Source organism: Leuciscus leuciscus, assembly GCF_965113295.1.
Source record: "Leuciscus leuciscus genome assembly, chromosome: 12".
NCBI lineage: Eukaryota > Metazoa > Chordata > Actinopteri > Cypriniformes > Leuciscidae > Leuciscus > Leuciscus leuciscus.
In genome coordinates, this window is record NC_138736.1 from 31,796,839 (window position 1) to 31,819,556 (window position 22,718).

Sequence of the window (22,718 nt, forward strand, 5' to 3'; positions counted from 1 at the left end):
TACTATTGTAGCCTACTGAAAATTAAAACAAATCGAGTATTAGTGATATTAATAATAGCCTACTACATCATTATACAATAGGCATTTGTTACAATAAAAGTATTGAGAATTGAGCATTGAGTATGAGATAGTTTAACAATAATAGTCTTTTTTGTTTAATAGAAAAACTGTAAAATTACAAAATTAGCCTTCTATTTATGGATGTCTTAATTTCTTGCTCTCAAACGTAATAAGCATTTATTTAGGCATAAAAACACAGGAGAGACCTTAACGCTTCTCTTTGTTGACAACATAGCCTACGTTTCTCGTTAAGAATTAGAGAAGACGGTTGGCGCACTTTGCGTTTCCAAATGCAAATTATAAGTGACTCAAACACTCAGCACTTGCAGAGAACTATTTACTGCGAATCGAAACCGAAAGCTGTGTTTTACTCGAAACATGCAGCTCGTCAGACTATACATTTATATAATTGCATCACAACTATTGGGATCTGATGATCGCACTAAGCCATATAACATTCTCAAAACCATGCATTGTCAATTCATAAAAAAATTACTGGTGAGTGACATCGATTCGGCACCAATTTTTACTCGCATTTGGCGCTTTGAACCAGTCCCACAGATTGCGCCGTGAGCTCGTGCAGCCCTGTCAAACAATCCATGAATGAAATAAATGTTTTTTATTTCCCAACATTTTTTCTCAGATTTCCGTGATTCACGTAGGTCATAATATGACGGTCGGAAAATATGGAAATCCCTATAAATGTCTCTAAAAAACATCTATGACAAACAACAGCCTGAAACACATTTAAATAAAAAGTTATAATAAAAATTACTCAAGTCTGGATCCAACATTACATGGGGATTTTGCAGCTCAATGTATAACCAAGTATAATGTGAAAGTAGGTTTGCTTTTGTGGCCATTGTGGTCACACACACACACATCCATGCAAATTACAACTGCAGGTAATGCTTGTCATAAAACAGAAACAGTCTTAAAGGTGAGGCATGTAATTTGCTGTTTTTAATATATTATCAGCCAAATGTTATACATATTGTGGGAGCTTTTTGAATAAATCAAAAATCGGTTCAGCTGCTTCCTAGTTATGTTGAAACAGATATTTGTAGAAACAGTAGTTATTTTTAAGGGACATTTATTTGAGCTAAGCAGTAACCTTTTCACTATTGATTGACCTTTCAGGGCCACCAGTAAATTCATAAAGTAAAGCAGAATCATGACAACATAGGCTTGATAAGTAGTAATAATAAATATATGTGCAGTAGGAAATTGTGCACAACTCTCAATTAAAGGGATAGTTCACCCAAAAATGAAAACTCTGTAATTTACTCAACCTTATAAGACTTTCGTTCATCTTCGGACACAAATGAAGATATTTTAAAATGAAATCTAAGAGATTTCTGTTCCCCCATTTGCCATCTACATAACTACCACTTTGACGCTTCAAAAAGTTCATAAAGACATCGTAAAACTAATCCATATGAATTGAGAGACAGATCGCTTTAAATAATAGATTATGTTTAGGCTTTTATTCACATATAAACATTGATCAGCAAACATATACAGAAGCTCAACCATACTTGCTTGATGTGCGAGAACAAACTTCATTGGTTCTTGTGGAAGCTCAAACGTGTCTTATTGATTCTCGCACTTCAAGCGAACATGCTTGAGCCTCTGTTTACCATAACTGATGTGTGAGTTGATGAATGTTTATATGTGAATAAAAGCCTAAATTAAATCTGTTCATCATATAAAGTGATTGTGTCTCTTCAGACTAAACTGCTCAATTCATTTGGATTAGTTTTATGACCTCTTTACAAACTTTTTGAAGTGTCAAAGTGGTAGTTGCGTGGACTGTCAATGGAGGGACAGAAAGCTCTCAGATTTCACCAAAAAGATCTTCATTTGTGTTCCGAAGATAAAAAACAACCTTACGGGTTTGGAACGACACAAGGGTGAGTAAATGATGACAGAATATTATTTTTTGTTGTTGAACTGACCCTTTAAGGCAGAGATTAAGCACAGTAATAGTCTGACCCAGAGAATAGTCTACAATGAATGCAGAAGCAGCACAAATGATATCGACACCATCTGATCTGGGGTGCATCTCTCAGAGATCTTCAGACTGTGTCCATGCTACAGAATTCCGGTGGTTTTGGGGTCAGTGGGATTGGACAGTGGGCAGAGGGCGTCTGAAGAGCAAGATATGTGGTTCTATAAAGAAAAGAAGTCAAAATCATGAACACACAGTGAAACAGTAATATCTGAGCATGTTCTTGACACCTACTACACACACACACACACATACCAGGCTGATGGATCATGTAATGCACCCATCCTTGACTCTGCTGAACACCCAGGTTCCTCCATTCTGTCTCCGACATGAGATGGGTCTTGGGAACTCTTTTAGCAATATCCTTAGGAAGCATGACATGCCTAAAATGAATGGAAAACAACATATTGCACTTTACCCTCATTATGTCTGTAGATGTCATTTTAATAGCTCAGAAAAGTAGTACTTGCATATCATGCATTTGACTAAACTTATGAAAACTAATTTTCAACTGTTGTCTAACGTTTAATTTCTTCTAATTTTTGGTTAAGCACTGGAACACTATTGTTATTATTATTTGTACATGTAGCCTTCATCACTGTGGTCTCTGGAACACTGGAAACGTAACAGCGGAAAACAATAATTGTAAAGGGTACAGATGGACTGAATATTTGCCTACCTGTACTCGAATTTCTCGTCGTCATATTTGTCAGAGTAATAAATCTGCTTGTGGGACATGGCGTGATGTTTCTGGATAATAAACAGATGGAATAACTGACATGTCGTAAACTTTACATCGTGTATGTGCAGTCAACTAATACTTTTTAAATTTAAAGCACAACAGTAGATACCAGTTTTATTTCTCAATAAATGTAGAGATTTTATTCATACAGGAATCAGATTTTTCCTACAGTGCTGCACTGCTGCTAGCTGCTCATACCACTCTAGCTAATGAACGCAACAGCAAATCCAACATTTATCATGGACTATTATACTCATAACACTTACGGTTTCTTCTTTCTTGAAAATGTAATAATTTTGGCGTTTACTTCATCAAATAATACTTTAGTTTGAGCTTGAAAGCTATTTTTTCCGTTTCACTCACTGGCGCTTGAACTTCCCTCTCAGCGAATTCGAATCCCGCCCATAAGCGTTCGAATGTTTACAAGTCATGTCTTATTGGTCAAGATGTAAAGACGTCACTAAGACGTCGTTCAGTGATTACGTTTCGTAAATAAAAGTCTCTATGATCACTTTCAGTTTTCTGGCTAAATATACTTGATTTCATTGTTGGAAATGTTGATGAAAATTTTAACTAACTTTAACTAAAATGTTCTATTAGGTATTATTGTAAAATCCAAAGATAAACAAACCCCGCACTTATTTTATTTTTTTTTTTTTTTATTTTGATGACTAAATTTCACATTCATGAAATGTACATTTTCAGGGGGGGAATTTTCATTTAAAAAAATGAAGTGAAGCATTATATTTAGTCAATACTGCCCTCGAAGAAACAAAAAGCTATTAGAATTTTACAAGCATGTACACTCTTTAAACTAAAGTATTCATATAATACTGTTTATACCTCCCCCTAGCATTTGGAATACATTGTATTATATTTGTATACAATACAAAAATTGTTTCTTTTTTTTATATTTATTCACTACAAATAATAATAATAATATTAATAATAACCCTAAAAAAAACTTTCAGTTTTCTGCACTGCTCATCACATGGTTCTGACCTGATTCTGACCTCTTAATTTATTTATTTTTCCTTATATCAATTTGTATTGTACATATTTACTATTTCTTTATACAGTTGCTATAACGACAACCCCAAAAAATAATTATTCCGAATTAAAGAATGCTTGAAGAGGTAATGTGCCAGTACTGTGCATATGTCGTCAATGATCACTAGATGGCAGTAAAACCTAGTCTATGAAAACATCAGACGAGATAAATTTAGCTCTGTTTATTGCTGCTTTTCGAGTAATTGCTTTTGCTGTGTATATTTATGCATTTCAATACACTTGGTCCCAAGATTGGGAATAATAAGATTTTAAGATTTTTCATCAAATAACAGGACTGGTGATTTACAAATTAAAGATTTATGTTATGTATAATGTACCCATTATTCATAATAATGATTACAACAACAGTTTGACTGTCTTTCATATTGGTTGCCAATCTATTGATTAAATAGTTGATTATTATCTGAGATGTCTGTAAATGCAATAATATTTTGTGGATAATCATAATGTATGAAATGGCAACAACATTTTTAAAGCATATAGGAAAAGAAACTGGACTGTTTTCTATTAAACAATAATACTACTATACGATACTATGATAAACATGAAGCCTGCGCATTGGGGGATGAAAAAACGCAATCCTTCTAATAAAGGCCTAAACCAAATCAACCTAAAGACAGTGAAACATGAGATCCTGGAAGGATGTAAATACACATCGTCTATACATCAATAAAATGCGATTATAATGTTCATGTTTTTCCTTGAGTTTATTATAAAAAGCTAAATCTCACCAGACCTATTCATGCAAACATAAAAATATAACCAAAGAAGACCGAAAATAATTTTCCTGTCCATTATTTTCACTGTTATCTGCCAAGACCTGGCCGTACTCGATCGATGACGGGAAGTTAAGGCGCTTCATCTGGAGCGAGGATAGTCGGGAATCTCAAAAAAACAGGTAAACAAAATCACTGTCCGTGCATGAAAATACACAATACAAAAATAATACACACGTACATAAAAATGCATGATCCTAAAGATATATTGTGGCATCCATGTGAGGTTATTTATAAACAGGTAAATGTTGCTGTGCACATGCAGTGGCCTGCGCTTAAATGACCCTCGCGACGGGGCAGCACGGACCCCGCCGTCATGACAGAACAAACCCCAAAATACACCTCGTATATCTGTTTATCATCCCACGAGCTCTTTATTTATCATTATATCAACAGCAAAACCACAACTAAGGGACAAAATGTGACAAAAGCCCTTTAATCGTACCATTAGCGATTCAATTTCGGTCCCCATTTGTAGTTAGCCAGGTCAGATGCAGGGTTTAGCCGTTCTCAGGCAATTGTGTTTGTTTTGTTTTTACCAAATTGATCGCTGTAACGTGCTTAATGGTTACTGGATCATTGTCTTTCTTTATTGGCCAAGTATGTATTTATGCAATGTTTTTATTTAATATAAGAGGGCTTGTTTGGATTCTCTTGTTGATACCATAGCAGCTGTAGCGTGCTAAACAGTTCTGTTACCTGAACATGATCCATTGTTAAGCAAAGAACAAATAAGTGTTGGATCATATGATATTAAAAAAAGAAAATATTTATATATATATTTTATATTACATAAGTGAATATGTCTTCCAGTTCAGACATCAATGCTTAGTAGTTTATACAGAACCATTACGTGGCTGTTAGCCAAAGCTAACAAAAGCCGTTCGATGTCATTTTGCTGTAGCGCGATGTATTTATATATTTGTATATATTTGTTGTTGTTGTAAATAAATAAATAATGGGCAATTTGTAAAACAGAAGAATGCATGTGGCTAAAATCATTATCAATTTTACCTTAGTGGTGCCTCAACACGAAGCCGTTTTTATTAGGATTACAAATAGCTGGAATACTTGAAATGTTTTAATAACCTAGCACAACAGCCTTTTTATATACGAAAATCACCTTATGAAAACAGATGACTTGCTATGAGATATTGTTTAAAATATAACACATTACACTTTGCCTGTATGAAAGACCCCATTAAATCACACTGTGATTTGAACAATATTAAATACTGGGTCTTTATTTCCTTTTTAAATAGAAAATAATGTCAACACAGACTTAATGGGATAGTTCACCCCAAAATGAATATTATGTCATAATTTACCCTCATGTCGTTCCAAACATGTATGACCTTCTTCAGTGAAGCACAAAAGAAGATGTTTTGCAGAATGTTGGCAACCAAACTGTTTTGGTGACCATTGACTTCCATTATTTATATGTTCCACAGAAGACAGAAAGTCATACAGTTTGGAACAACATGAGGGTGAGTAAATGATGACAGAATTGTAATTTTTGATTAACTATCTCTTTAATGCAATTCTTATTACACACTTTTTTCAGACATTTTATTTGTGTTCTAGGATTGAGTCCACTGACCCGGCATGGGGGACATGAAAACCCCCGATTTCGATGACCTATTGGCAGCATTTGACATTCCTGACATTGATGCCAAAGAGGCTATCCAGTCAGCACCGGATGAGGTGGAGGGGCATCAAGGAGCAGGCGGAGGATCACTTATAAAGTCTGGGGATGCTTCAGTAGGTGGAAGTTCAGCCATAAGATCACCCAGCCCATCATCAGATTCTCAGAGTGACCCTTCTATTGTTAGCGTGATTGTGAAGAACCGTGTTCGCCCTGAGCCCTTTGATGGTGGTGACAATTCTGTACCAGACCCACTCAACCATAATGGTTTTGTGTCATCCGGTGGGTCAGTACAAATGTCGCAAACCCGTTGCCAGTCGAATGGGGAGCAGTGGCCCATATGCAGCTCAAAGACGATTCCAGAGGCCGCAGGATCTGTCCTTGGATCTTCCGGCAGTTCCAAACAGGGCAGCAACATCTTCAATAAGTTGAAGCCCTTAATGGCACAAGGTGCTGGAGACTCTGTTGGAAGGGCCCGGAAAATGCAGCTTCTGCAACAGCAGCATATGCAGCAGGAGATGAACACAGAAGGTGCAGACAAGGCAAAAGCCCCTGCAATTCCTAGTGGGGCAAGTGGAGCAGCATCTCCTTTCTTTCCCCCACCTAAACCACTTCTTTCCACTCCCTCCACAGCTTCATCCTCCTCACCGTCATCATCCTCTCCCTCAGTTGGTTCCAGAGTTTCTGGGGCTGTGGCATCGTCTCCCCTCGCTACATCTCTAACAGAGCCGTTTAACGGAACACCACGTCTTAGTTCGTCTGCATTCAGACGCGTAGATTCGGATGAAGAGGACTCAGATCCTGATTCTGGAGGATCTCTAGTCATCCACGAGAGTCCGGACTCGCCCACCCCTCCGAAACTGTCACGCAGGCTGAGGTCACCTCCAGACAATTCACAGTCTCCTTCTCTCCCTCCCTCGACGTCCATATCACCTAGCGCTTACCCCAAACCAGGTGACATCCCCTTGGCTTCACCTGCTTCACCTCGAGCTCAACAGAACTGGCTTTCCACACCAGTCCAAACAGGAACTGGAAAGAGTTTACCCCAAGAGGAGCGAAACCCAGAGCATGTGATTGAAGAACGAGACTCACCAGAGAGCCCTGAGCCTGAGATGCCCAAGTCCTCCATGCCAACGTCTGCAGTTACCAAAAGATCATGCAGCCCAGCAGTGGCATCTTCATCACCATCTGCTGCCCTTCGAGAACCCAAGGAAGAAGAAGAGGAGATGGAAGTAGACAAAGGGTCTACAGAGAATGGAAAAGATGTGGCTAATGTGGATGGTAAGGACAGTGGGAAAAGGGATGGAGAGAAATTGGAGGTAGATACTGCGCAGTCACTCCCAGCGGACACTGGCTCATCACCAAGCACTGGTGGCAAAGCTGTAGCTGGCAGCAATGTTCCCTCCAGACCACTTAAAGTCCGCATAAAGACCATTAAGACATCTACAGGAGGCATCACCCGCACAGTTACCCGAGTAGCCGGTAAGGGAGGTGCTGCCAATGCAGGCAAAGATGGAAGTAAATCCCAAACGGGAAATCGAGCCAGCACTGCGAAAGGCGCCAGAAAAAATGACACCACTGCTGGTCAAGTGGTAAAAAGCTCAACCTTACCAGTATCCACTCTAGAAGCCAGTAGTGCCATGTTAGCAGCTGCCAGCAAGGTCCAAAACAAAATGACAGTGCAATCCGATAAAATGAAGGTTTCTGCCACAGCAGTGAGCATCACGAAAGCCACCACTTTACCAGTCGCTCCAGCTGTCGGTGGAATAAGCGTGCGCCCTACAGTTGCTAAAACCGCCAATGGAGGTACCGTGCCATGTAAGCCAGCATCTATCGTCAACAGCACCGGTGCTGTTATTTCCCGTAGCCAGTCCAGCCTGGTTGAGGCTTTCAACAAGATCCTGAATAGCAAGAACCTGCTGCCCAGCTACCGCCCGGACCTCTCGACCCCCCCACCCCCTGAATGGGGTCTTCCTTTGCCTGCTGCTGGCTACCGATGCTTGGAGTGCGGAGATTCTTTCGCTTTGGAGCGCAGCCTGGCACGACACTACGACCGGCGCTCTTTGAGAATAGAAGTGACATGTAATCACTGCGCAAAGCGGCTGGCTTTCTTCAATAAGTGCAGTCTGCTGCTACATGCTCGGGAGCACAAGGAACGAGGCCTGGTCATGCAGTGCTCACATTTGGTTATGAGACCAGTTACAGTGGAGCAGATGATTGGCCAGCAAGACACTACTCCCATTGGTAAGTTAAGAAAAATGCTGTAATTATTGTCAAGATTTGAATAGGACTTGTTTATCTTAATATTGAACAATAAATGTTCTCGTTCCTTTAGGTATGCTCTCTCCATCCCTGTCCTCTCCACCTCTGTCATCTTCCGCCACCCCAACAGGGGCGACACCTCTACCGTCCACTTCCAGTCCATTGAAGGATTCCCCCTCTCCAGGCACGGCTTCAACCCAGCCCAGCCCTGCCCGTCGAGGACCCCAAAGTCCCCAAGCCCTGATGCCGCTGCCCTGCAAGAAAGGCGAGGCCTTGCAATATCACAACTTCAAGTGTCCTGAATGCCAAGCCCAGTTTTCAAGCAAAGCTGAATTAGTGACCCATTTCCAGCAAATCAGAGCTACTCCTAACTCGGTAAGTTGCAAATTTGTAAACATGTTTTAAACACAATGATCTTCTTTCTGATGAGTATGAAAAAATCTGTTTGTTTTTTTACATGCTCTACCAGCATTTCTACTTCACCACAAAATAATATTTTTATTTAAATTTTGCAACATATTTTGGTATCTGTCAGAAATACATTTTATGTGTTATATAATTTAAAATAATATAGAAAATATAGTTTGTCTGTGTTTATTTATTTATATATATATATATATATTAGTGCTGTCAGTCAATTAAAAAAGCATTTTTTTTTTCTGTAATTAATTGCACCTAACATTAAAGTTTTTTTAATATGTTATGCTGTAATACTTTCATATTGAATCTCCAAAATAATGTAGAAACAACAAGACAGTTAATTTAAAATATTTGTTTAACACTTTAGAACCTGAAGCTAAAATAGGTTGTTTTCACAAATTTTTATTTTTTTACTGTAAAATTGTGAAACAATGTGCAAGTGCAAGGTGTCATCTTTTTTTTTTCAGAAAACAAATGGCTTTCGATAAAAGACCAGGACCAAAAAAGAATATTTAGAATAATATGATAATAAGGGATCATTGACATATTTTTGCATTCAGTCTGACTGTAAATTTTTGCATAAGAAATGCTATGCATTTTTTGTTTATTTTTGATGAAATGTGAATTACTTAAGAATGTAAGCTATAAGTTGTATAAACTAGATAAAATTTTATATTTCCCCTTCTGTCTCTTTTTTTTATTTCAGACTTGTATGCTTTGCTCTCCCCCCATGATGCTGCCTAACTGGTGCAGTGTGTCGGCCCATCAGCGGATCCATAAGCACCGCGCACCCCATGTGTGCCCAGAGTGTGGTGGCACTGCCCGCCAGGCCACGTTTCAAACCCATCTGGAAGAGTCCTGCCTGCACTTTGCCAGGCGCATCGGCTACAGGTTCCTGGCTTTCAGTTTCCTATCAGTGTTTTGTAGTATTGCAAGCAGTTTCCTTGTGAGATTTCCTGCAAAGAAATAAAAATAACTTACCTACTTATACTTCCACATGCTCAAATCTACTTCCTTTATTCCAGGTGCTCCAGTTGTCAAGTTGTATTCGGAGGTTTGAATTCTATCAAGTCCCACATTCAGACAGCTCACTGTGAGGTGTTTCATAAGTGCCCCAATTGCCCGATGGCCTTCAAATCTGCGCAGAGCGCCCAGGGGCACATCACTTCCCAGCATCCCGCCCTCACAGCTGCACAGGCCAAGTAGGTTGAACCATCACCCACAGCTTTTCATGAACAGTGCCATGGATGTGCAATATTTTGATATTAAAAATAAATTCCTTAAAGATATGAACTCTGATCCTCATTATATTCTTATGCTCATTCTACAGGATGATCTACAAGTGTGTCATGTGTGACACTGTGTTCACCCAGAAACCTTTGCTTTACATGCATTTTGACACTCACCTGGCCAAACAGAAGGTGCATGTGTTCAAATGCCCAGACTGCACTAAACTTTATGCTCAGAAAGGCTCCATGATGGAACACATCAAGGTAGTTATCTTAACAATAATAATTCAAATATTAATTATAAGCTTATGATCTAGTTTATTATTAAACAAGCCATTTAAGTACATTAATTGATTTAGTTTTAAATTAATGAATTGTCATTTTGCCTTTTGTGTTACCCATTCTTTTCACTTCCCCTAAAGTATGTGGTGTCAGCAAAGGCATACAGTAAAACTCTTGGTTTGGCTTTTACTAAGTGATTTCTGTCTATCACCTTGTCTAAAGCTCATACCAAGTACAAAAGCCACCTCAATGTGAATTGTCTTATTTTCCTGTCTGTCTCACTCATGCTTTTGACCAGAGCTGCCTTTCATTATTTCCCCTTAGACGGCTCATAGAGGCCTGTCCGTCAAAGCAGAGACTCCGCCCACCACCTCATCTCCTGTCTCAGCTCCTGCCAACAACTCCACCACTAAACCCAAACCAGCTGAAAACAATTCAGATGAGTTGAGCCAGGGACAGGGAGAGGGAGAGGAGGAAGAGGAGGGGGAAGAAGAAGAGGGAGAGCAGGAAGGGGAGGAGAGAGAAGAGGAAGAAGAAGAGGAGAATGAGGAGGAAGATCAGCCGAGTTCTCCAGAGAGCGGGAATATGGAGTGGAGGTGCAGGGAGTGCAAGAAACGCTTTGCTGAGAGAGAGGATTACATCGACCACATGAAGAACGACCACGACACGGTTGGTACTCTTGAAAACATACAATGACAGCAAGAAGTAATCACAAGAAAACGCAAGCACAGAAGTTATTATATATTTTAGCTAAGAGATATATTCTATAATAAATGAGTGATTCTAATATATATTTCTGTGCATGCATTTGTAATTGATGCAAAAATATAATTGATAGCATTTAAAATAGCTTATTTATTTTGATCAATTTAATTTCAATTTACAAAGAAAATTCTAAATATCATTATTTTTCCCAGTAGTTTTTAATTTACTTTTCTACAAAAATGTGCGCGCAAAAGTTTGGGTCAGTAAGATTTTTTATGTTTTTGAAGTCTCTCATGTTCACCAAGGCTGCAAATATAGTAAAAACATCAATATTTTTACAAGTAAAAATAATTGTTTTCTATTTCAATATTTTTTTAATTGTTATTTTTTCCTGTGATGCACAGCTGAATTTTCAGCATCATTACTCCAGTCTTCAGTGTCACATGATCCTACAGAAATCATTCTAATATGCTAACTGCGGAGGATTCTTTGTGAATAGAAAGTTCATAAGCATTTATTTGAAGTAGTGTTGTCAAAATACCGGTACTTCGGTACCAAGTCAGTACTGAAAATGTGTCGATACCAGCATTTCTGTAGTAACCGGGTACATTCGGTACCCACTAATAGGCAGCTGCTTTAAGTTGCTTCTGTGTTTTTGTCTATGCGCGAGGCTCCAGACTAACTTTTTTACTTGGAGCACTGTCTGTAGCCGATATATACCACGATATCTACTGGAATTTTGGTACCGTGACATCCCTAATTGGAAGGCATATAAAACAGCATTTATTTGAAATTTTATTTTTTTAACAATGTCTTTAATGTCCATTTTGATCAATTTAATGCGTCCTTGCTGAATAAAAGTATACGTTTATTTTTAAATTCTTGCTGACCCCGAACATATTTTCAATATTGACTATTTAAACTTTACAATCCATCTTTGACCTATATATATATATATATATATATATATATATACACATATACAATGTTTACTTTAAATAAAAATGGCAATTCTTCAAATTTGTTTTATGCCTGCATTGTGTTTTAATTTCTTCCTCTAGTTAATGAAGAAGTTCCCCTGCAGATTGTGTGAGCGTTCGTTCAGTTCAGCGAACAGCCTTCGTCGTCATGTCAGAATAATACATGAGGGCGTCAAGAGAGTCTTCCATTGCCCGTGAGTCAAATATTTATCAACCACCAATTTATTGGAATCTTTCTTTTCCTTCCTAAAATGATTCTTTTTTTGATTATGATGTTGTTCTCTTCAGGCACTGCTCAGAGGGCAAGCGTACATTCAGTAGTCGTCTGATTTTGGAGAAGCACATTCGGGTCAGACATGGCATTAGAGCGCGACAGACAACAGACAGACAGGTCAGTTTGGACACTCTTTAGAGTTTATTCATCTTAATTATCCACACATTCATTTTAATTTCCTCTCTCAGAGCGCTCCAAACACCAGAAAGCGTTCACTTCCAGGTGACGGGGCGGGCAGTTCATCTGAGCTTGACAATGAGAGCGGAGCTCCAGCTGGAGGGGGCGGCACCGATACGGATGACGTCGCGGGAGAGGACGCCTCGGGTCCAGCGAAGAGAACTCGAGCGTCTGAAAACCGACCGGTCGAGCAGGAGGAAGACGACGGCACATTCCGTTGCACACCCTGCGGCTTCACCACCCAGGATTGGGAAGAGTTCCAGCGCCACATTCCCGTCCACTGTGATGCGGAGAACGCGTCTCAGCAGTGCCTGCAATGCGGAGCCTGTTTCGCCTCGGCCGGCTCTCTCAGCCGACACAAATTCATCACGCACCGCTTGCGCCAAGGTCAGCAGGACAGTCGTGGTGGAAACACATCGCCTGGCGCGTCTCCGCAGGATGGATCGCCGTCCTCGCCTAAAGCGGGCGAGGAGGGGGAGGGAGGGGTGAGCTGCAGGGTGTGCGGCCGGCGCTTCGACAAAACCTCGGACCTTAACACACACTTCCGCACGCATGGCATGGCCTTCATCACGGCACACAGGACCGACAAGCCCTTGTAGAATAAATCAAACGGAAAAAGAAAAGAAAGGAAAAGCCATTGCAAAACAGGACACGGTTTTGAACCAGCCAATAAGACGAGTTTAAAAATAATGCATATAATTTGGAAAATTGAACCTGTCGTTATGATTGTAATGTGATCTGTCTTCCGAAATACAAAGATATAAAGTTATTTCCCCCTTTCCTCCAATCGCTCCCTATTTGTAACATCCTCAGCCTTTGAAATAAATTTACACAAGGTCAAATTGCATCTCAGACAGGCTTTGTATTGCTCGAAAACTACTTTACATTTCGAGCAATTCGGCGTCTGCTGGGTTTTGCTGAGCTGAGCGTCAATCCACAAAAGCATTAAAGCAAAAAGGGTGCTAGTGAAGGTTTTTTTTAACAAATAAAGGAAAACACTGACTTTAAAATGTAATGATATTGTACAGACATTGTAGTACTGATATTTATTTATATTGAAGCATTCATCAGTCTTTTGATAATCATTGAGAACTTAAAATAAGTGAGTGGAAAAAGTTTCATTTGTGCAAGAAGAACACGTATATGAGGTCAAAGAAGAATTGTAAAGTTTAAATAGTCCAAAAAGGTCAATATAAGTAAACATGCAAACATTTCAGCCACAGATACACTTGAGCACATTTTACATGTGTATAAATGCAGTACATCAGTTTGATATGGTTGTTACATTTGAAAATGTGAATAAGTTCAGTCTGTATTTTTTTTATTTTTTTTTAGCTGAAAGGTGATATTGAAATGCTACTAGTGACATTTTGTGTTCGGGACCTGATGTAATTTTTACGACTAAATCTGATTGAAAAAAATCGACACTGAGTTTGAAGGATTGCTTGTGTGTTTTATGGCAAATTATGTACAAATATGAATGTTGTTTGTGTATTTTTTTTCTTTGATAAGAGTCTTTTCTATCAGAAAGTTCTGTGCTTGTCCAAAACCACATTTCTTAAAAATAATATTGTGATCGTGTGAATCATCTGTGTGAGTGTGACTTTCTCCAGTAATAGATGTATACATCCCATACATAGACAGTCTATAGACAGCCATCTTATTCTGTGATGACCTGCCTGTTTCACTGCCGTACATCTGTGTCAGTTCTATTTCTAAATAAAACAGTAAATTGGTACGGTACAGATGATGGTGTCCTTAATGATTTATGTCCCTGTGCATGCTGGGAAACACTAATAATAGTAAAATGCACAGAGTTTAATATCAACATTAGCAAAATCTTTGAATGCAATGCAATTAGTGATGAAAATACATATAAAATAACTAATTTTTGTAGGTAGAAAATTAAGGCCTCGATTTTGAATGCATTAGTAGATTATTGTTAAAATTATTCATCTTAACATTAACAAACAAACACAATTTTTTATTGTAAAGCTTTACTGCTTTAGAACTTTTATTAGAACTGGAACTGAGTATATTTAGATTTTTGCTAACAAAAGAAAATATAAAGTACTCTTTACTGAACCACAATTCAACACCATTGTTGATATATTTGATTATAAACCTACAAAAAAATTCTAAATTACTAGTCAAGATGTTGAAGACCACAATAAGGTCATGTAGTTCATAAAACTTTGCCTGACAATTATTGTGCTTCCAATTTTTTTTATATATATATACATTTAACATATAAAAATTAAAAAATCTGATTCCATCACGCGTTTGACCGATTCTTTTCACTTTATCTTATATCCGCTGAGGTTATGGAAAAGATCCTTTCCTTGCCGTTTTCTTTAATGGTCTCAAACTTGGACTGCACTCCCTCTAACTCCAGAGTTTGCTGGTCTTTCGCTGTCAGGACTTCAGGATCCATTGGCTCTGAGTCTGGATGATGTACTCCAATCAGCAGCTCATAAAGTAATGAACCCAGAAGAGCACCAACACATGTTACAACCAGCGGTACCCACCACCATCCATGTCCGGCCCTGACAACAAATAGTCTCATGTTAGTGTCCAAAAGTTTTTTTTTTTATTATCTGTAAATATATATATACTGTTCAAAAGTTTGGGGACTATAAGATTTATTTTTATTTTTAAAGGAGCTATATAATATTACTTTTATCCAGCAAAAATTCATTAAATTGCTCAAAAGTGACAGTAAAGACATTTATAATATTATAAAAGATTTCTATTTCTATTTTCAAAGTCACGAAACTCTGGATGGCACAGACTGATAGGTCCTTAAATCAACTGGCTTGCAATCACATCGTTCTTTATAGAGAACGGCTGATTGGTTCCTTCTGTATGGCAGCCAACTTTCAAATACTTGGTCAGCGTTTTCTGTAGCAGTGCTTTCAGAAACCCTCCACCTTGTGCTATAGATACGCACTTTCATGAGATCGGGCTCATAGATCTGCTACAGGTAATTAATGTATGTTATATTGTACAGCAACAGCATGTCTTGTATGTATTAGCAAGTCCCGTACTTGCTCTGCATCAGCAGCAATAACAGCAGCAGCATAGCAGATCTATTCCACCGAAACTAAACAAATTAACATTATTATAGTGCTGTTCTTTTTAACTTTCTATTTATCAAAGAATCCTGAAAATAATGTATCTCAGTTTCCACAAAAATATTAAGCTGCACAACTGTTTTCAACATTGATAATAATAAGAAATGTTTCTTGAGCACCAAATAGGCATATTGGAATAATTTCTAAATGATCATGTGACACTGAAAACTGGAATAATTGCTGCTGAAAATTTTGATTTACCATCACAGGAATTATTTACATGTTAAATCATATTAAAAAAGATTTTTACTGAATTTTTGATCAAATAAATGCAGCCTATGTGAGCATAAGAGACTTTCAAAAACATTAACAAAAGTTACTGACACCAAATTTTTTGAACAGTGGTGTAAAATACAGTATAAATAACAAACAAAGAAAATATGTGAGTGCATAATTAATTGAACAGAAGCCTTTGACATTGCGTGTATGTTACACTGACCTGAACACCTCGTCTCCCCAGCCTGCAATGTAAGAGAAGAGTCTTGGTCCGATGTCTCGTGCCGGGTTGATGGCATATCCACTGTTAGATCCCATTGAAATGCCGATCACCAGGACAACTGCTCCTACCAGGACAGGCTCCAGACCAGGAGGTGCTGGTGTGTTATGAGGGTCTCCCAATGCAAGAACACATGCTAGAAGAGCGGCTGTGCCAATTATCTGCAGGACAAGCACAAGTTTTTTTGAGAAATCTTTATGAATGACGTAATATTTTCGTTTATTGTTATTTTGTAAAGGAAACTAACATGCACCAATTTCTCAAGCAGAGTATAGGTGTTATTTTGTCATAAAACCCCTACATTCAACAAGTCACCAACTAAAGGTTCCAAAAGTGGGTTTTCGCAGTAATGCCATAGAAGAACCATCTTGGGTTCCCCAAAGAACCTTTCAGTGAGCAATTCTTAAAAGAACCTTTTTTTTTTATTATTAGGTTAAAGAACATTTTAAGAATCTAAATATTCCATTTTGTGCAATGGAAAGTTCCATGAATGCTAAATGTTCTACATGGAACCACTGATGGCATTGTAAAGCCTTTAAGTTGAAGAGTGCACTACACTCCTGGGACTAGAAATCTCAACAATGGTAACACACATACACGACCAGCTTTATAACATTGATAACATTCTGAACTTTTAAGTAACAAAGAACACGCTTGCAAACCCGTTTCACTTCAGTGTATTTGGACCCAAACCTTTTCGAACTCATTCAGTTGCAAAGCATACTGGAATACCGTCATCACCACCACAATAGCTTTAAACAGAAATGGAATTCCATGAACTGAGCTGAACAGTTTTTTCCTGATTCAGCCAAACGGAGGTCAGTGTGATCCTGGTGTCATGACTCCTGAGGTCATTTATCTACTCAAACTACTTCAAAAAAACAATCATCCTTTTAAAGGTGTACAGAAATGCATTACTTAGTGTTCTGCTAATATTTACTGGCATTGGAACTTATTACTTCTATGTTAAACTCCCATGGACTGAAATCTCAGTAATAATTAGCAGTGTCAGCGTCATGGGCATATAACTGTGCGTGAATAATGGATTAGCTAATTACATTAGTTGTGAATAGCTAAACGAACCTATGAATTCTTGTCTTGAGTTTAGAACAGTTAAATACAAATGTCCAGCTAAATCAGTTACAAGGCCAGAAATCTCCTTAAGGATGGACCTTAGTGAAATATTGTGGACCTCTACTCAGTCTCCTTTCAAAATTATTACACAAGTGAAATTTGAATATCATGAAGTTGATATTCTTTATCATGTTTGAGGGAATATTAGCTTTTTTTTATGCAGTCTGTCGGTAGCACTTTATTTTACAGTCCTGTTTTGCATGAACATAATATGTACTTATTGTAGTAATGACACTAATAACTAGGTAGCCTACCCTGAACCTACCCTTAAACCTTAAATTGTAAATTTAAAAATGTACACTGTAAGCACATTGAAAGTGCACATGCTCTAAAATAAAGTGCAACCAGTCCGTCTTTTCTCACAGTGTCTGAAACAGCTCGATCAAGGATTCAGTCTCTTTAAACCCCTCCTTTACGCGAACCTACTCTGCTCTGATTGGTCAGATGACCCAGTCTGTTGTGATTCCCAAACAGCTATACACACATGAAAGGTAATCTTCGATAAAGCATAATAGGGGCACTTTAATGTGTCTCATAATTAGTTTTTAATATTTGGTTATGGTGATCTTATGAAAGTCTTGTGTCTTAGTCTTAGCGTTTCAAACTGTAAATTTCCGTTTTATACTGACCTGGTCTACCACTCCCCCCCATAGACTCAGGTAGTCTGCTGGGTAAGTGGAGAAGATACCAGCTGTGGCAGTGGCACCACTAACTGTCAGATCCCCTCCAGTGAAATCCATTATGGCATCTAAACAAAATACATACTGTATGAATAAGTGCCTTCATTTGGATGTACTTACTGTACAGTATTTTTATATAGAGATGACATATAGGCCAACATGCACTCACCATAATACTGAAGAGCAACAGTTGCTGCAGCCAGAAATGCTCCTAAAAGCTGTGACCACACATAGAAAGGAAAACGAGTCCAGGAGAATCTGCCCAGGACACACAGGCTGAGGGAAACAGCTGGATTCAGGTGAGCTCCTTAAACAGATGAGAAATATTTTATTTTACAAGGACATAATTAATATACACAGCTGTGCTGGAGAGTTTATATACCTGAGACCCCTTTTGCAATGTAGATTCCAAATGTGGTGCCCAGTGCAAATCCGAGGTTGATTGACAGGTAGTCGCCCTTAGTGTTTTGAGAGGTCGTCACCTGGGCAACTGAGCCACACCCAAAAAGCTGGAGTGTAGAGACAGTAACATCAAGACATTTTTTTATCTGGTGTGAACGTGTACTCAGACATGATGTCTATAATTTAAAGCTTTATGGCACAATGAGATTGTTGGGCATTATGGTGACTGCAGTTCCTGAGAAGAGGCAAAAGATTATTCAAAGTCTTCAAAGTTTGACCTCTAGAATATTGCTGAAATTCTTTGCACATGTGCTACTGAAGAGATGTAATGTACACAAGGCAGTGCATTTCAGTAGATAAATATTTAGATAATATTTTTTATAGATTTTTATAAGTGCTTTACCATTTACATAACACTTTAAATTCCTTTTATTAGTAAACTGTATTTAACATGAACTAGCAAGGAAAAACACTTTCCCTAAATGTATTCATCTTAGTATGGATTTCAAAATGTACTAATACATTATTAAAATCAAAAGTTGTATCTGTTAATATTATTTAATGGACCAGACAGTAACATGTGTCGGCCCGGCCACACGGCCCGATGTGGGCCGGATCTGGGCCGACACGTTACTGTCTGGGCCTGAGCTAACATTAGTTAACAAAAATACAACTATTCATTGTTAGTTCATGTTACAGTTTTTTTTTATTCGATAATCGATTTGGTACTATTTTCACAAGATGTAAAAACGCTTAGTACAAAACTCCAAACTGATCACACTTGTAACAGTCAATCTTTCAAAACCTGCATGGTTTCATTCTAGTTTGACTTATTTTCATTCTACATAATTATTGTTTCAAAACACAAATATATAATGAGAACATTTGGTTTAATCACCGAAACATAACAGTATGATCCTTCAATTTAGTAGCCTACTTTCAACAATCAGTCCATTCAGCAACAAACAATGCAAGCCCTTATTGCTGAATTAATTACAGTAACGGCTACAGATTAGAAAATACACTTACATTATAACATTATGTAATTACATTATGTAATTATTGAATCCATAATGTTTGTAATAGTATATATAGATGTGCGTACACACACTTTGAACACAGTGTTATCATCTAAGATAAATTGCTTATGTAAAAACATTTAATTACATTTGGTTACTATATTGGAAATTGCAGATATCTATAGGTTTACCAAATGATTCATTGAACCATTACATTCAACTGGATTCAATAATAGACAAATTAAACTGAACGAGAAGAGATGCAAATCAAAAGTTTGATAGTAAAAGCTTCATGAAATGCAGTTACTGTGAATGAAACATTTATATGAAAATTATTTTGTGAGAAAAGGACACTTTGTGGTTTTGTGGATTGTACTAACACAAATGAAAATATGCTAAAATGTTTTAAAAAAGTGCACTTTTGATGAACTGTTGTGATATTAGCACTAAGAGTTTTGAAAATGTACTAGTTGCTTGTGAAAATTGCTCCAAAGCAATTAAAAGAACTAACAGAGATGAATAAATAATGTAGCAAATGTTATTGTCACTGTCAGTGAATGTTAGTTAATGGAACCTTATTGTAAAGTATTACCAAAGAAAATCACATTTTAGAAAAGATACAAGTAGCCTACACTAATTATTTGTGAAAATTTACTAGCAATCTCTTCATTTCTACACCATTTTTTTAACGGTAAGTAACACATTGATTAAACATGAAATTTTGAAAGACTGAAATAGTATTTTCTTGTAAAATGTACTCCAATAATCTTTGTTTTATTTAAATAAATAAAAATGTACAGGGTTAACGGCACATATTTCCATATTAAAAATACAGAAGATTACAGACTTACTATCAAAACATAGACTCCGAAAAATTCCGCCAGACATTCTCTGACCAAGCTGCTCTTGATTCGGCATCTCCTCAGCAGACGATCCATTATGTTGCCCTCTGTACTTTCAGTTTTTTTCTGTTCGCTTACAAGAAGAGTAAATGCAGGCCGAGAGATTGGGGATTCCAGACAGATGATTCTCAGGGCTCCATTGAGAAGGTCCCAGTCAGCGCCTTAGAGAACGCATGGTCTTCTGTTTGGATAATTATCACACCACATAGGTAAACTCAGACTATCTGTTGTGGTTAGTGTGTTTTATGTGCGCGTCAGGGGAAGGAATGACAATTACATGTAGTACATTGCCCTTTTGTAATAAAACGACGTGTAGTTTATTGTTAACTTTTATCTGTGATGCACTGCTGGCTTATAAGACTCAGATATATGCATAAATCATCTACTCTGTTTATTTTGAAAGAAAAGTAAAGTTCTATTTTTTGCCAATTCATGCAAAATACCTCTCCCTTTCTATAGTCAGAGTGCAATAGGGCAATACAGAAGATGCCTTGTTCTCAGCTGAAGCATTTATGCAGGGGTTTCCAATTCTGCTCCTGGAGGAACAGCGTCTTTAGCTCCAACACCATTGCCTGGAAGTTTCTAGTGAGTCTGAAGACCTTGATTCACTGGTTTCAGGTGTTAAATAAGGGTTGGGGCTCAAATCTGCAGGACGTTGGTCCTCCAGGAGCAGGTTTGGATAACCCCGCATTTATCCATTAACCAATATCTAACCATTTTTTTATGTTGTCTCATAACTAGCATTCATACAGATATGTACTTAAAATACAGATGTTTTTTTTTTATCTCTTGGTAAATTTGTTCTCAGGCCCCATTTCCTCAGTGTTTTCCTTAATGAACTAGTTTTCTAGTCAATTAAGCAAAGCTACACATCTGACTTGTAAATGTTTGACCCTGATGTCCATGATTGCCTCCAGAATAGTTCATGTGTCCGTGCAGCTGTTCTCAGTGTTCCCATTATATATGTACTATGTAGTCTTGACAATGGACAAAAAAATCATTTCTGACAAGAAAAAAAGTGGCCTATAAACATAATTCGGACACTTTCTACACCACTGGTTACTCTGCTGATTTGAAAAAATCACTTTTTTTTAGGTAAACTCAGTTTTGAGGTAAACTTATATCTGTCTTAGCTTCTACTTAAGAGGAGATAATAATCATTAGATAACTGAGTATAAAGTCAATCTCCATAAAGCTGATGTCACTCGTGTTTCATCTGTCACTAGATAAAGATCAAATTGGGTGCAAGGCCAATGCTCACAATTATAGGTGTGATATACACACCATAACCGGTAGTGTACCAGGCTTGGTGTTCAACTGTGAGATTTTTCTCTTCATTGTTAAGACACTTTAAATACCTGTTAAAATGAAAAATGTTCAGTGAACTATTGTTTACTTTTCTTATTAGCTCACGTTGTCTGCATTGCTCTAAATGCCACAGACTGTCAGTTTACTAAAACAGATAGAAAATCTCTAGACTGGTAAGTCTGTGGCAGAACTGGGTGAGCCTGTTGTGAAACAAGACTGCCAGATTCTAAATGAAACAGCTTGTGTTGCTAAACACACTACATACTGGTATACATCATATACTGGAAAGACACTGACTAACAGGAGCCTGAAACAGCTGCACAACAATATATATACCGTTTTTTTCCAGATTTGTTTGCTACATTATTTTTAAGTGCATTTACTACTGACTTATTTTAAAGTCACCCTGTAGTCAATCATGTTATCCCTTAAAACTCACATTTGATCACCTACATTTTTTCCTGAAAAAAATTATAATCTTAAAATAGCTTGAATGTAACAACACCCTTGCCTCATTTAGTATGCTGTTCTAAGAATATGCTAATTAGCCCCGCCTCCACTCGCTCACACCAGCTCAGAGATCAACTCGTTGACGATCACACGTTGACATAATAATTGGTAACAAGGTAGTTTGTGACGACAGAAACACCAGCGATTTCAAACCGCGTTTTTGAGACTGTCTTTGGTTCACTGCAGTTTTAAGGAGAAAATACTCAGCAATGGTGTTGACATGAATTTGCACATGGTTGTTCTTAAAGCATATTAAAAACACCACATAGATATATAAACAACATTAAAAGCTGGATTTTCACCACACGAACATTGAATTCTGTAATAAAATATAAAGTCTCTGAATAGGTTACATCCAGGTTCACATTCTACTAGAAACCATTATATTTGAAGGAATTTAACAAGCCGCAAAAATACAGCTGAACGAACCCACTAGTGGAACCGTTCACTAGTTTTTAACCCTTTTGCATCAGTGTAACTATTGTCAGTCTAGAGAGAT

General features: G+C 37.7%; 3 protein-coding genes across 6 annotated transcripts; 1 reads left to right on the plus strand and 2 right to left on the minus strand.

Moving 5' to 3' along the window:
• Positions 1-994: 994 nt before the first annotated feature.
• On the minus strand, positions 995-3,228 carry cks1b (CDC28 protein kinase regulatory subunit 1B). 2 transcript variants are annotated; one of them, XM_082185529.1, is made up of 4 exons: positions 3,166-3,228; positions 2,751-2,821; positions 2,327-2,454; positions 995-2,232 (listed from the first exon to the last, which is right to left on the minus strand). In XM_082185529.1, exons 2-4 carry the CDS (start codon positions 2,807-2,809, stop codon positions 2,180-2,182), a joined length of 240 nt encoding a protein of 79 aa, XP_082041655.1. In that variant the 5' UTR covers positions 2,810-2,821; positions 3,166-3,228; the 3' UTR covers positions 995-2,179. The 2 variants fall into 2 exon arrangements, with proteins under 2 accessions (XP_082041655.1, XP_082041656.1); XM_082185530.1 differs by having other exon boundaries at positions 3,080-3,193.
• Positions 3,229-4,636: 1,408 nt separating this feature from the next.
• On the plus strand, positions 4,637-14,379 carry znf687b (zinc finger protein 687b). Of its 3 annotated transcripts, none has more exons than XM_082186048.1 (11): positions 4,685-4,782; positions 6,112-6,147; positions 6,245-8,549; positions 8,641-8,942; positions 9,694-9,878; positions 10,013-10,189; positions 10,318-10,480; positions 10,823-11,167; positions 12,265-12,377; positions 12,472-12,574; positions 12,646-14,379. In XM_082186048.1, exons 3-11 carry the CDS (start codon positions 6,266-6,268, stop codon positions 13,231-13,233), a joined length of 4,260 nt encoding a protein of 1,419 aa, XP_082042174.1. In that variant the 5' UTR covers positions 4,685-4,782; positions 6,112-6,147; positions 6,245-6,265; the 3' UTR covers positions 13,234-14,379. The 3 variants fall into 3 exon arrangements, with proteins under 3 accessions (XP_082042175.1, XP_082042174.1, XP_082042176.1); XM_082186050.1 differs by having other exon boundaries at positions 4,705-4,782; positions 6,225-8,549; XM_082186049.1 differs by lacking the exon at positions 6,112-6,147 and having other exon boundaries at positions 4,637-4,782.
• A 491-nt stretch (positions 14,380-14,870) lies between these two features.
• On the minus strand, positions 14,871-20,679 carry aqp10b (aquaporin 10b). Its single transcript, XM_082186051.1, has 6 exons — positions 20,351-20,679; positions 18,461-18,587; positions 18,248-18,385; positions 18,028-18,146; positions 16,208-16,425; positions 14,871-15,180 (listed from the first exon to the last, which is right to left on the minus strand). Exons 1-6 carry the CDS (start codon positions 20,435-20,437, stop codon positions 14,937-14,939), a joined length of 933 nt encoding a protein of 310 aa, XP_082042177.1. The 5' UTR covers positions 20,438-20,679; the 3' UTR covers positions 14,871-14,936.
• Between the last annotated feature and the right edge of the window lie 2,039 nt (positions 20,680-22,718).

Excerpts from the sequence above, each read along its gene's own strand:
- cks1b (XM_082185529.1), bottom strand. The coding sequence starts at position 2,809 with ATGTCCCACAAGCAGATTTATTACTCTGACAAATATGACGACGAGAAA. Across the intron at positions 2,455-2,750 it reads GACGAGAAATTCGAGTACAG|GCATGTCATGCTTCCTAAGG; the intron begins GTAGGCAAATAT and ends CATTCATTTTAG. Across the intron at positions 2,233-2,326 it reads TTACATGATCCATCAGCCTG|AACCACATATCTTGCTCTTC; the intron begins GTATGTGTGTGT and ends TTTTCTTTATAG.
- znf687b (XM_082186049.1), top strand. The coding sequence starts at position 6,266 with ATGGGGGACATGAAAACCCCCGATTTCGATGACCTATTGGCAGCATTT. Across the intron at positions 10,190-10,317 it reads CTCACAGCTGCACAGGCCAA|GATGATCTACAAGTGTGTCA; the intron begins GTAGGTTGAACC and ends CTCATTCTACAG. Across the intron at positions 10,481-10,822 it reads CCATGATGGAACACATCAAG|ACGGCTCATAGAGGCCTGTC; the intron begins GTAGTTATCTTA and ends ATTTCCCCTTAG.
- aqp10b (XM_082186051.1), bottom strand. The coding sequence starts at position 20,437 with ATGGATCGTCTGCTGAGGAGATGCCGAATCAAGAGCAGCTTGGTCAGA. Across the intron at positions 18,588-20,350 it reads TCGGAGTCTATGTTTTGATA|CTTTTTGGGTGTGGCTCAGT; the intron begins GTAAGTCTGTAA and ends TCTACACTCCAG. Across the intron at positions 16,426-18,027 it reads GGGGGGGAGTGGTAGACCAG|ATAATTGGCACAGCCGCTCT; the intron begins GTCAGTATAAAA and ends CTTGTCCTGCAG.